The 15134-nt window shown below is 41.6% G+C and overlaps 1 protein-coding gene across 1 annotated transcript in view; it reads right to left on the reverse strand.

Annotated features, from left to right (window-relative positions):
- Window positions 1-3268: 3268 nt before the first annotated feature.
- IGSF11 (immunoglobulin superfamily member 11) overlaps window positions 3269-15134 on the reverse strand; it is a 242165-nt gene continuing 230299 nt past the window's right edge. The window contains exons 4-7 of the mRNA XM_066599345.1: window positions 10891-11046; window positions 9278-9400; window positions 8161-8308; window positions 3269-7800 (exon numbers count right to left, since the gene is read on the reverse strand). Coding sequence (XP_066455442.1) covers window positions 7350-7800; window positions 8161-8308; window positions 9278-9400; window positions 10891-11046 — 878 coding nt within the window. The 3' untranslated portion in view covers window positions 3269-7349. The remainder of the gene's footprint in view (window positions 7801-8160; window positions 8309-9277; window positions 9401-10890; window positions 11047-15134) is intronic.

Consider the following 15134-nt stretch of genomic DNA (forward strand, 5'->3'; position numbering starts at 1 on the left):
TTGTGGAGGCATGTACATGTTAGGGGAGATTTCCTCTTTAAAGGGTGTGTAGATTTGTACAACCATTATTATTGCACCGATACACCTATTGCTATCTTAAAAACTGAAACAACTTTACCAACAGTCTTGATTAAAATCTCCAACTGCCTTCTCTATACAGCATCTATCATTCTAGACCAATGCGTCTCCATGGTTACAAACTACAAACAGACTGTTGTCTGATCCTGCTGTCATGTTTTACTCCCTTCACTTTTGCCCATTCTTCTGTTGTGAGTGTGGAATATCCATGACTGCAAGATCGGACTGTACACGGAGTTCGTTTGCAGCATTGTTTCAGTTTCTATTTTAGATGCGCAATAAAATGCTTGCAAAAGTATTCATACCCTTTAATGTTATATTTAAGCCAATAAGTGACTATTGAGTAAACTGTGTGCATGCTGCTTGAGATAAAACTTGATATACAATACTAGACGCAAGGTCATGGTGGATCCCAGTAACTGCTCAGTATAAGACTCCTCTGCTCAGTGACGACAGCTGGTGCTAATGTTTCTGCAGTGTCTTAGTGTCTACCGTTCCCTCGACTGCATTGTACTGCAGCCAGGGACACTGATGTTCGAGAGTCGCAATGCTTCACAGACCCTGCTACCTCGCCAATATAAAAGGAAAGGCAGAGAGTGAGCAGCCGTATAGACTTATCTCTTCTGAGGGTGAACTTTATGCAACTTTATGTGTGAAGGCGAAAAAAAGGACAAGGTAATATATTATAAAACACAGTATAAAACACTGAACAGACTAACTCCAGGGAAATATATACAAATCTCCTTCTTGCCTTTACTTGGAAACAACCTTGGCAGTTGATCCAATAGACTGTAATTTGTGATATGGGATGAGTAAATTAATTTAGGACCACTGCGACCCTCGAAGCAGGATCAGGAGCAAACGAAAATTGTTAACAACTTTGACCTTTACGAAAGGTATTCATAGCCTCCATGGTGTAGTTCTTATGATTAGCTATGTGAACTGAGAATAGCTAAGGTTACCTAGGGTCATTCTCACACTATTGCCAAAGATTGAGAATGACCCTGGGTTACCCTTAGTCATTCTCATTCTATAGTCTTTGCTCATCAGGTTAGGGCTTTTTCACATCACCCTTAGGTTATCATCTTGTTTGTTCCTCCAAAACCCTTTTGATCACTAGATGGAAACGAACAGCACCAAATGGACCCCATTGATGTTAATGGGGTCCATTCAGCTTCTATTATGCCTGCTAGCATTTTACCGCACTCAATAGTGTGGCATGTAACACTATTTAATCTTGGACTTTCATAGAAATCTGAGATAGAGGCTCCAAATGAAATATCCAATGCAGATGTGAATGAGGCCTTAAAGGGGTGAAGACATCATAAAGGGAAGTCACCAAATCTGAGGAGAACCTCTCGATAAAAACTGCCACTGTTCTGATGGATCTGGGCCACCCATGCTACCCAATAGCAATTGATCACTGGGGATTAGAAAAGCTGCACCCACAGTGATTAGTTGACTGTCACACCAGATCCTGTTACAAACAGCATCATTGTCGATGGAGTAGTTCTTATAATTAACTATGTAAAGTCACAACGGTTTAGATTACCTGAGGGTCATTTTCATACTGCTACCAAACTCTGAGACTATGGGTTATTCTTCGTTAATTCCATGCTACAGTTGAAATAGGTTAAAGAGGTTGTCTGTAGTGATGAGCGAACGTTTGAAAAGTTCACTTTGGCAAGTTCACTGAACTTTTTCAAAAAGTTTGGCTCAGTCCAAATTAGTTTGAGCTGTACCAAAAAATTTGCCAAAACCGTTAAAATTTGTGCATAATACTGTCTAAAAGCCATAAAAGCCCTAACACTCTGAGAGCGTTATACGGGACTCATATGGCTCTTAAATAGTGTTATACACCAGTACACAGGAGTAGTGTTAAGCGAATGGAACTAGTAGAACCCAGTTTCAGGTAGAGTTTTGCTAAACACTTGGTTCAGATTCATGCTGAACCTGAAACAAAGTTCTACTGTAAATGGTTTGGTTTGCTCAACACTAGTTTTCTCATAAAGACAACTCTTTTCCCTATGCCCTATTAACGGATAGAGATGACCTAGAGAGGGGATCATCCATTTGGGACCTCATTTTATCAGAAAAGAGAACAAACTCTGAGAGTGTCTCCTTCATTCACAATGTTGGGCTTCATTCTCAGACCAGCAAAAAATGGACATGTTCAAAAACTTTTGGGGTCTTTAACAAAATCACTAATACCGTGTTTCCCTGAAAATAAGCCTTAGGCTGATTGTTCAGGATTTTTGTGGAACCTTCAAATATAAGCCCTACCCCAAAAATAAGCCTTAGTTACACTACATAAAAAAAGGAATACATTACCGAGCAAGCTTGGTCCAGGTTCCTGCCACTGTTCTCCAGATGTCTGGCGCATTTCCCGCAGTCCTCAACCACTCATACAGCATTACTTCATGGTTTACGGGATTCATAAATCCCACCTCCAGGAAGTAATGGCTGTCATTGATTCATTGAGCACTGCATTGATTGGCTGAGCAGCAGTCAAAGAACCAATCACAGCCATCGCATTGGTTCATCGAGCGCTGCATTGATTGGCTGAGTAGCGATCGAAGATCTAATGAACAGTCATCGCATTGTGGAGTCAGTATTTATGAATTAGCTGAGCCTCCACAATGAGACGGCTGTGATTGGTTCTTTGACCACTGCATTACTTGGCTGAGCAGCGGTTGAAGAACCAATCAACAGCCATTGCGCTGTGGAGACAGAATTTACGAATTGGCTGAGCCCCAGCTCAGCTAATTCATAAATCCCGCCTCCACAATGCGATGGCTGTTGATTGGTTCTTCACCTGCTGCTCAGCCTATCAATGCAGCACTTAATGAACCAATGTGATGGCTGTGATTGGTTCTTTGACCGCTACATTGATTAGCTGAGCAGTGGTTGAAGAACCAATTAACAGCCTTTGCTCTGTGGAGGAGGAATTTATTAATTGTCTGCGCTGCGGCTCAGCTAATTCATAAATCCCGCCTCTACAATGCGATGTCTGTTGGTTGGTTCTTCACCCGCTGCTCAGCCAATCAATGCAGCGCTAGATGAACCAATGTAATGGCTGTGATTGGTTCACCAAGCACTGCATTAATTGGCTGAGCAGTGGTCGAAGAACCAATCACAGCCATCGCTTCCTTGAGGCAGGTTTTATGAATCCCATAACCAAGAAGTGATGCTGTACAAGCGGGACTGAGGACTGCGGGAACCACGCCAGACCTCTGGAGAGCAGCAGGAAGGACCTGCTAGGTAGTATAATAAGACCTCCCCTAAAAGAAGACCTAGGGCCTTTTGGGGGCAACAATGAATATAAGACAGGGGCTTATTTTTGGGGAAACATGGTAGTTTGGTAGTAGTGGTACCTTCTAAATTTTCTCTGGGACCTGAAATGAACATAGCTATGAAATTAAGACTTTCTCTTCTCAAAGGTGGCAACTTGTGGGTCATTCTATTTTATTTATTCGGGGTCCTATATTTAAGGTTGACCTGCAGGTCTATGGAAGAATATAGATAACATACCATCCTACTATGTTGAGCTGGAATCAATTATCAGTTGGCAAACTGAGCTCTGCTACATCTGTTCTTCAAGGTACCTTCCAGGAAATCATGTTCAGCTAGATTATTCAAAAAGTTACACTGGTGATCATCAGTTCAAGAGCTAATATTAGATATGTAGGTCAAGAAAGGGTTTCAACATTCCACGTTGGTCCACCATCTTCTTATTTCTATAAAGGAGAGGAAACTGATCTGCTTGATGTGTTGGATCTATGGGATCATAGAAGACTTTGAAAAGCTTGACATCTCGATTCACTTAAAAATGGCAAAGCAATTTACCGGATGGAGAGGGAACTCTACTAATAGAATCATAAATCCTTAGGACTCGAAATGCGGTAACTCGATTCTGTTGATTCCTACTTCTATAATTCGTACTTTTTCTACAGCTTCACTGCAAATGTCAACATTTTCCAAGGCCATCGACCCATTCCTCCCCTACAATTCAGTTGCCTTCAGTGATACAAAGTATCAAAGTTTCTGGTCGTATTATGTTTATGCATTAGAAAAGCAATCCGGACATTCTTTTTTTTGTTTGTTTGTTTTTTTCTTATTTTTTACCAACATCACTCAAGAAACAGGATTTCATGCGGCAGGCCGGGCATCTCAAAGTATTATGCAGGATGCAGGAAACTGAGTTTTACGGTTTTAGTTTTTTAAATCTGCCACAGCAAATGTAAACATAGCAGGAGGACGATATTAATTACTGACTGCTTAGGTAACCCAACAATCAGAGAGTCATTCGAGAGTGTGTACAGAAGACGCACTCCGGCATAGCCCATCCCTCACCCCACCCATGTTTAAGTAGGTGCCCAGCACCCATTCAGCAGTGCTAAAAGGAAGGGGAACTTATCGATTTCATTAATGTCAATTCTGAGTGGTAAAAGACCTATGAGCAAGTGCAACCTCTGACCCAATTATTGTATTAATCAAACCAAATGAACTACCCTACCCCATAAAAATAGTGGTATCCATACAGTTTATAGATTACTACCATGCAAGCCATACATACCCACGTTAGTGTGCTGCCAAGCATTCCACCCCACAGGTGGCTGGCACATCAAATGCCGCAAAGCTTTGCTGTAGATATTGAGTTTTTGTATTCAAGTCATTAAGAAGGTATATGCACCCCTGGTAATATTAGAAATATTATTAGAGACATTCTTTCGCGGCCAAAATGCATATTTTTTTTTAGTGGTCATATGGAAAATTCAGAAAATGTATGCATGGATTATTTTGAAGTTATTTTTTTCTTTTTTCTCGATTTCCAAAAATATTAGAACACCCCCACCCCACCACCCAAGTATCCAGAATAGATTAGACAAGGGATATATCAGGGTATAGGCAGCACCTGTCTGGAACCCATTACTGTGCCGGTGAGTTAATGCTCTACTATAACAATGCAGCAGTTGGTTAATTGACATCATTTTCAGAAGGGGAAACAGAAACTGAATGGTGAATAAGACATTTTTCTAAGATTTGGATGAAACTGTAACAGGGATTAAAGGAATAATGATCTGATCTCCTATTGACCTATGTAAATTTTAGCAAAAATACACTCGGAATCCTCGACCTAGTCTGCTTAGCTCGGATTGTGTATGAGATTAGTGGTAAATTGACTGTTAATGGGGACCTATCACCAGGATGGGTTCCCCTTATTTCGATCCTCTCATAAAAGCTCAGTTAGTGAGCGAACTGCACCCAATAAAATAACCCCAAAGGACCAAAGTCCCATGATTCTTTAGAAACAGTCTTGGGACCCGTATAGGCTTTGCTTTATGCGGGTGGTGGGTGCATATATCACAAACATTTTTCCAAATCTCGTCTACCGAAATGTGAGGCCATTTAGTGAGGCCCATACCACTGCACTAAAACTAGCCATAGGCATTAGATTTTTTTTTAGAGACGGTCCCAATATCTATGGGGATTGTCTAAAGAAAATAAGGATGCAATGGGTCGAGTTTCATCTAATTCAACCCTTAGTCTCCCCTAAAGGTAATGACCTCCTACTGAAATATCTTGCATGTTTGGCATGGTCGGAGCATGATTATGGCCAGTTTCAGTTAAGTAATGATCGTGGGATACCATGAAAAAATATATATTCCGGATTTTGGTTAAGACATTGGCAAAATTTGAAAAAGAAATTGCAATCTTAAATATAGATATATATAATATAGAGAGAGGTATAGAACATTTGTAATCTGTAAATAAAATTTTTCGAACTTTATAAAGTTTGGCTCTTGTGTACATAATACGGTAACTCTGCAGACGTCAATTTTCAGGCACATAAACACTGGAGATCCAGTATTTCAATCAAGAGTCCACTTAGTGTATCCTTCAAATGGTGTTTTTCCCCTTTTCCGTTGCCACTCGGATCAATTTGCAGCATAATGAGATTCGATTCAACTGTTCTTTGTAAGTTGCATTTGCCCACTGAATAATAGTGATACATGAAAGCTTCAGTCCCTCACTGGGTGTGAAGACGGGATTTAAAGGCTCAACGTGGAGGCTGGTCGATCCATTGGTGCTCATGTAGGACAATCACTAGAACGTGTTGCATTTAGTGGACCAAACAGATCTGAATTCCTTGCCATTCGTTCATCATAATACCACCCGAAACTTTGTACGACTCCAAGATCACATCACCAGGACGGAACCGTCTGTAGACCACAGCAATTTCAAAAAATTCTTCCATACATCCTATTACATGTTCATCTAAAGTGGACAACTCTTTCTTCCTGAGAAATGGTGGAACTAAAGGTTCATTCATGGCCTCACCAGGAACTGAAAGACCAAGATAGGACATCTAGTTCTACAACTGCTTAAGAAATATCTGCAAGTCCATTCAAAAATAAAACAAAATTAGAATGGGATTTTTTGTTGGAGAAAATATGTAAATACATCTTGTCATACACAATACAATGGCCTAGTTTTAGAACATTGATACAATGATGACTACAGAGCCCCTAAAAAAATGAAATACCACAAAAAAAAATTATAGATAATAAACTCTGTAAAAGAATGCAAAACAAGTTAGGTGTCGATCATCTGAAAATATGACCGAATATTTGAAGGAAAAAAAATCTAGATCTTAGGAATCTCTCAGTGGAACTGATGCAGTTTATAGGATCTGGCCGCTTCTCTTTATGATGAAATCCTTTTTTATTTTCAGTGGTGGTGGTCTTACAATATATTGACCAGTTATATGTTCTTCCATGGAGATAGGTAAGACTGTATGAATAAAGTGCTGGAGTGATTTGGGTATGGGATGCTTACTTCTTTAGCTGGTGATTTGTAGGGAGGCAGAGATGGGTGGGTTTGTGGGGCTCCTTAGCACCGTCTTCAATGAACATGATAACTAGCTGGATTCCAAGCAAAGTAGATGTTACAAAAATAAAGCCTTTAATGGGGCTTTGTGAGTGAGAGGAGCTGAACAAGAGTACGGGAGGCACATATGTTATTCTGTGTTGGAAGCCCCGGGGCTGTGCTTGGCACTACAAGGACAAGTTCTAATCTTGGGAAAACCGTCCACACTTCCCCTGTTTAATCCTTATCCCAGGGTATGTCTGCTCCCACAAGAGCAAAGGACCGGCCTCTTCCATTCATAGATTGCCTGGATGATAGGAAGGAACAGAGAAGCACACGCGATGTTCTTTCATCCCACATGCTAACAAGACTCTTCTTTGCCCCATGACTTTATGTTCTTTCTATACTAGTGAACCAGCTCTACTCTGAGCTGGTATCATAACTGGTACAGCACCTATCCTCTCCAATGTGGCCTGGCTAACAGCATAAGACCTAGTTTGAGACGGCTTAGCTTTTCTGCCAACCGTGCCATTGCTTCTGCCTCCAGTCTTTGGAGAAGGAGCTGTGTTAGCTGTCACCACCAATGTCTTTGGAGGACCTGAAGAAGGTTGTCCACCATTAGCATATGTTGGTCTTGGATGACCTGTGACTGAACGGGTGGAGGGTTGGCGGCAACCATTGCAATTGTAATGGACGTAAGAACCAGTGTTGAAATTGGACTTGGCATTATTCCAGTAGTGACCATTATAGGTGTTTGTGTTGGTGGACGTTAGCGTGTCATGCTCAGAGGAGGAGGCATCAGGGTGAAAGACTTTGGTAGACAATGAGCACTTTGGAGGAAGATCATCCTCTCTAAAAAAAGAAGAAAAGTAAGAGATGAATAACGGAGACACAAGTTTGCATTGACTTCACCATAAATTATCTTCAACTTGACATTATGTAGGTGTAATGACCATAAATGCATAATGTGGTACACAATCTGTGATTCATAAGTGGAACGAATCCTATAGGCAGTAGTCGTTCCGAACATAATGTAAATGTCCCTTGGGCCAAATGCATCATGAACTTGCCATAATTTCACAAACAATAGTGCAAACTCAACCTTACAATTGAGCTGATTATGAAGATAAATGAGGCATACTGTAAATCTCCATAAAAATGGAAATTGTAGGGTAATAAAGACAATCCAAGAATTTTCTCCATCCATCATACCTTATTTCATTAGGGATTTCATCTTCCTCTTCCTTGTGCCTGTTCCTCCAGTAGAACAACCCAAAAACCACCACGACTATACAGATGACCAGCACCAACACTCCCCCGGCGATGGCTCCAGCTATAAGACCCATGCTCTGGTGCTGAGCTGGAAACATAAGAGTAAATATAATTACCACAGTATTACTAGATGAAGAAATCCAAGAGTATAATCCATGAAAGATGTGGCTTTAAAAGGGATTGTCCAATCTTGACAATATCTCCTTACATGAAAGCTACTCAGGTGATCAGCTGGTCATCACTGTCTGGATGTTATACCTCCTAATCAGTAGAAGCAAGGTGCAAGAGAATGGATGGAGGACTATGTAATACATGGTCTACCACAATAGGAGCTGTTGTACTTTTACCATCTGTTCAACACTCTGACTAATAGGCCAAATGAAAATGGGTGTCTTCTTTGAACGACCCTTTTACATTTTCTGTTTTAGTGCCTAAAGCATTCCCTTACCAGCAAAGCACTTGTCCACGGACACTAGGAACGTTACAATGCTAACACTAAATATATTATTCATGAACCCACTAGCCACCAGGAACATTACTACCCCACTACATGTGTAGCAAACTTTAACCCAACACAGACAACTTGCTGCAACAAGTCCTCTTATCTTAACGCAACAAAAAACATTAAAAATCTGTTGAAAGGCAAGAAAGTTCTGTACCACAATGCATTTGACAGGTTGTGTCAAGTTAAACATTGCTACATCTGTATGTGTAAGGTTATAGATTTATATGGTAATACATTTATGATAGCCCAGGAAGTCTAATATCAACCCATTAGATTAGGGATAATATAATCCAACCAGTAGACTAACAAGAATACTATGATAAGACCACAAGAGCACCATGTATATGATTTATTAGCCTACAATAGCACAAGAGATAGTTTTTAAACAATACATATGTCCATGGTGTTGTAGTGCATAAATACAAAGTATATCATTACAAGCCCAATATACCATCAAGGAAATATTCTATGAACCACAAAACTGACAGGGACATGTTTTTTCTATTCTCATTTTTACAGAAGGCCACATGCTGATAAAAACGGGAAACTTACGTGCAACTATTTGCAGGTCTAGAAGGCAGGTTCGAGCACCCATTAAATTGGATGATATACACTGATATCGCCCTGAGGATGCAGTGCTTATATTCTTCAGTAAGATAGTACCTTGAAATTGGTCTGAAAGTGAAAGACATTATCAAGAAAATGCTGAAATCAGATTGCAGTGACAAGTACAGATGTCAAAAACTTTGTGTATATGAAAGAAGATTGTGTACAGGTAAAGAAATGACCATTCAACAAAGCCCTAGCCAGTCCAGGTATCTGATGTGTTTTACCTCAAGCACACCTGATACAACTATGGAAGCCCTTGATTAGTTGCATCAGGTGTGTTTGAGGCAACAATTGATTTGCATATGTGTACTCCAATGAGAGATTCCACTCAGGGAGTTGAAAATTTCAGAACTGCAGTAGCCATCGAAAGCAACATTTTGTGTTGAATTTGGAGAAACCACTTTTTGTGGTTTGTTTGATTCTTTTTTTTTTTTTTTTGGAAACAGTTAAAGGTTTGTAAATTTAGTAAATTGTAATGGGGAGAAGGTGGGAGTTGAATATTTTTGAGTGCAAGTGTACATTCTCTTATAACGTAACTTAGGAAGACTATAAACTATCAATGCAACATAAGAACTGAACAATCTAAAATAAACAGGTACTATCGTGTATTTCTTAAAGCTATGGTATTTAAGTTATTGGGGATATTTCGTCCCCTCTACATATCGTATGGCCATTGACTGCAATCAATTCGAAAATAAAGGTGCCTTGAATTAATAAGGGTTATTATATCGACTCTCTCCGTATCTATCAGTATACTGGAGGCACCTAAATCATGAGGTCCAGTAGGAAATGAGTAACGACAACGTGAGTCATTACACGCTGGATTTCGGAGATGATTTATGATAGAGTAAAACTCATTAATTTTATGCTTTGCAAGCTATGTCTCTGTCAGCGAATTTGAGACAAGTGGAAAAGTCGAAGGGGTGGTGCTGGCAAGACAAATATTGAGGGGTATGCATACATTTGCAAAAATTTTAATTGATACAATGCAACTGGAATAAGAAAAAATGAAGCAACCATGCAAACGTCTTAGTACAAAATCTTCTACCGTTTTCTGTATACAGCTCCTATGAGACTTATGGTTGCTGGTTCTGCACTATTTTGCCACTACATCTGCTTACCCTTCTTACCTACCCTAAAGCCAAGGGGGTGTACCTAGGGTAGGCTGGTAGAGCAGAGAGGAATGGCCCCAAACATGACCATCTGCCATGCGCAGAGTATGAAGATACAGGGCTATGGCAGCTAAGGCGGTGTACCTAGGGTAGGCTGGTAGAGCATAGAGGAATCGCCCCAAACATGCCCATCTGCCATGGGCAGAGTATGAAGATATAGGGCTTTGGCAGCTAATTGAATTTTAAAGATATCCTAGCTTTGACAGATAGAAAGGAGTAACAAGAATTTCTAACCTCCCCGAAAGGAATTTAGTTTTTTTTTTTTTTATGAACACAGGGTATTCTATAATTTGGGAATGGAAGGTAACCTCAGCTCTAGGATGATCCCTGTCCCAATCTTCTGACTCCTGTTTCAGGACATTCCCTTGAAATCCAAGCACTCACCTTGTGTTACTGATGCAGGAAGGATTGGATTGTTATCGATTTTCTCCCACAAGTACGTTGGTCTGGGAATGCCTTCCTCCGAGCTGCAAGTCAGAGTGATATCACTCCCAATATCCAGGGATCCCTGAATGTTGCAGAGGGGTTCAGAGGGAGGCACTGCATAACGGCAGAATAACAAGTTTTTGCATCAACTAATCAAAACCCCTTAAGATGTCATGATAAAAGAGACACAGATATATATCAATATATATAAATATACATACACATACTGTATATATAGACACCAACACTTTGTCAAAAAAATCCCACCCCTAGAAGGAAGTTGTCGCTTTGCTGTAAAACGTGTCCTGCAGTTATATCTCAGGCAGATATACAGATGATTAGAGTTGTGGTGATTAGATGAACGGTCTTGACACCTGAGGCCCTAAAAGAGTTTCCCCTTGGCCTATAAAAATGCTCTCAGAGGCTCCTTGTGTGTAGTGACCTCTTCTTCTGCTTGTGTAGAGCTTGTTAACAACTAAATGCCTCCATGTGCAGAGTGTTAGGCCAGCTGAATGCAGTCCTAAGCTTTCACTCAAGACCTGAAGGTTGTGGGTTTAATCTCGGCTTGGTTCAGGTAGCCGACTTAAGGTTGGCTCAGACTTCCATCCTTCCAAGGTTGGTATAATGAGTACGAAGCTTTCTGGGGGTTAATACAGAAAATTACCTGAGCTGCGGAATTAGTTGGCGCTACAAGTCTCTTCCTTCTCTTCCCCCTCCAACAACAGGGTACTAGAGTCTTCATGCCCGCCTGTATCGCATCTTGTATCCAAGCTAGAGGCGGCCCAACAAGGTACTAGAGCCTCCCTTCAAGGGGTTAGTTTTCCACAGTATTGCTCCGATATTGTAATCACTTACTTATATCAATGTTACAATCACACAGAGGAAGTTTTTCATTTAATTCCAACAACATCTTCTAGAGGAGGGATTTGTCTTTACAGCGAGTCTATATATATATATGTATATTGCTGATGCCTGCATTCTCAGTGATATCACTGCTCTCTAGTGGATGAATAGGATGCATTCTCAATGATATAGGCTGCATTCTTAGTGATGTCACTGCTGCTCTCTACTGTACAGATAGGCTGCCAATAGAGATTAGCGAGCGTACTCGGTTCGGGTGTTTTTGCACTCGAGCACCGCTTTTTCCGAGTAACTGACTACTCGGACGAAAAGATTCGGGGGGCGACGGGGTGAGCGGGGGGTTGCAGAGGGGAGTGGGGGGGAGAGAGAGCTCCCCCCTGTTCCCCACTGCTACCCCCCGCTCCACTACGCCACCCCCCGGCGCCCCACGAATCTTTTCGTCCGAGTAGTCAGTTACTCGGAAAAAGCGGTGCTCGAGTGCAAAAACCCCCGAATCGAGTACGTTCGCTCATCTCTAGCTGCCATCTAACCTTAGTGGTTCTGATAAAAATGGATACAAACTTACATACTGAATTATATAAGGGCAATCAAGATCATTTTGTTTAACCATTTAAGGACGACCTATCTTGGGAAAAAATCATCAGCGCCGGCTGCATAGCCCTGCAACCAAGACACCACTGACTCTATCCCTGTTTTTTACTCCCCTCCATTTGCCCAGAAGGGCGTTTCTTCGATACAGATCTCAGAGCTTTCAATGCGTCAAGAGGGTGGTCCCTAATGTTCACTCTCAATGTGTGATGTCGGACTTGGTTGACAAACATACTGATGGGCATCACAAGAAGTAATTAGTGCAAAAGATCTAAAACATAGCCACCATAGATATAATACAGTCCCACACACAAACCCATATAAAGTGCCAATATAACAGAAGACACCTAATCAATAGTGATACATTTAAGTGATGTGGTAAAGAATATACAGATTGCGTCAAAGTAAAACCCGTAGTATAACACACATGGAAATACCCCACGCGTTTCGCCTATAGAGGTTTCAGCGGGGTTAATATATATGGTCCTAGTGCAGAAATATATACCTGAGTCTTGTTTGCTAAATAAATAACATCTAAGAGGGAAAAGATCACATGTAGTATTGCAGTGTCCGAGGAGCGGGCCCATGGCCGAGGAGATAGCGGGGTAGAGTTGGCCCTCGTCACGGGGCTCTACCATCTCCTACTCTGGGGGTAGCATGGGACCCGTCCAAGTTACCTCTGGGCAAACTTTCACATGGAAAAAAACCTTTGTGGCGGTTTACCTTAAAGTCCTGTCGCACGTGACGCCACCGTTCCTTCCTCTACGGTGAATGCAGAAAAATAAGTGATGCACAGACAGGGCAACATTTAAAGCAAAGCCGGGAATGATCGGCAGTGCGTCTTTACTGGAAGAATTAGTTACAGTCCAACAATAGCATAAACTCACGCCAGCAGGAAAATGGTGCTAACCACAAAGTGGTGCGACAGGGAGGAAATCACAGGATATCAGAAGAGTCCACAGTCCAAGTTATCTGCGGGGTTCTATTCCCGGTACAAACTCCTTCACTCTCTCCAGCTCTCTACCGGTCAGCACTCATATTGGGAAGACAGGCACTCCACGCTGCATGGCGGTTCCTCTCTCTCTCTCCCTCACAGTGTTTAGAGGTAACACTGGCATCTCCTGGGTAAAGCAGGCCCAGGGCAGGCTGGTGGATATCTCTCAGCCTCTTCCATTCCAGACCACACAGAACTGATGCTGTCTGTGTGGCTCACTTGCAGAACTTCAAATGCTCCTCTCCCTTGCAAAGACAGACTGGAACGGACTGACTTGCAGACACCTTGCAATCACATATACATAGCACAATCACATGATATGCAAGATACAGTCAAACCTCTAATTTCACTGGCTGCCTCTAGTTTCATTTGGGGCCACAGGCCCACAGGGCTGCATTGCTGATGCAGCCCACATGATCCCCTGCTCAACGTCTCCTCCTCCTGATGCTGAAACGCTACCCACCATTTTCCAGCATCGCTGTCGGCACTAGTAAAAAACAGTACTAACAGTACTGTAGTGTAATGTAAGTGGCCATGTTTACCCAGATAACACAGTGATAACGCTGATGACAGATAACACAGTGATGTCACCTGCAGTCCTGTGTAACACCACTAATAACACACAGTGATAATGCTGAGGACAGATAACACAGTGATGTCACCTGCAGTCCTGTGTAACACCACTAATAACACACAGTGATAACGCTGATGACAGATAACACAGTGATGTCACCTGCAGTCCTGTGTAACACCACAAATAACACACAGTCATCATGCTGAGAACAGATAATGTCACCTGCAGTCCTATGTAATAGCCCATTTAGACACAACGATTATCGCTCAAAATTTGCTCAGAAGCCTTCTTTTGTGCGAGAGTCGTTGTGTCTAAAGGCGCGGTCATTGTGCAGTTTTCGTTACCTGAAAGACAACGATGAGCCTTATCAGTGCTGCCTGCTGAGTTTTCAGCGGGACCCTGCTGATACTATTGTTTCACCTGCTATCCCACTCGGAGAACACAGCAGGAGTATGAAGAAGATAGCGGTCCAGCTGTGTTCTGCATACCTCGCTCAGAGCGCTCAGCTGTATACCAGCTGAGCGCTCCGAGAACACAGCAGAAGTATACAGAAGACAGCGCTCTAACTGTCTTCTGTATACCCCGCTCAGAGCGCTCAGCAGGCCACCAGCTGAGTGCTTCGAGAACACAGGAGTTCTCAGAGTGCGTAAACGCACACAATGATTATCGCTCAAAAGATTGCCTTTGAACAAATTTTGAGCGATAATCGTTGTGTCTAATCGGGCCTTAACCACAGATAACACACAGTGATAACTCAGAGGACAGATAATGATGTCACCTGCAGTCCTATGTAACAGCACAGAGAACAAAGTGATAATGCTGAGGACAGATGATGTAGTAGATGTCACCTGCAGTCCTATGTAACAGCACAGATAACACACAGTGATAACTCTGAGGACAGATAATGATGTCACATGCAGTGCTATGTAACAGCACAGGGAACACAGTGATAACACTGAGGACAGATAATGATGCCACCTGCAGTCCTATGTAACAGCATATAGAGCACAGTGATATGTTCAATAACATGTTAAATGTTCATTTATTCTTTACAGTAGTCTTTTATGTTCATTTATTATTGTTTTTGGTATTAAACCCCATATTTAGTCTCCATTAAATGTGGTTTGGTGCATTTTTTGGAATGTCTAGAACAAATTAATTGGATTTACATTGATTCCTATAGAA

Source organism: Eleutherodactylus coqui, chromosome 4 (assembly GCF_035609145.1).
Source record: "Eleutherodactylus coqui strain aEleCoq1 chromosome 4, aEleCoq1.hap1, whole genome shotgun sequence".
Lineage (NCBI taxonomy): Eukaryota > Metazoa > Chordata > Amphibia > Anura > Eleutherodactylidae > Eleutherodactylus > Eleutherodactylus coqui.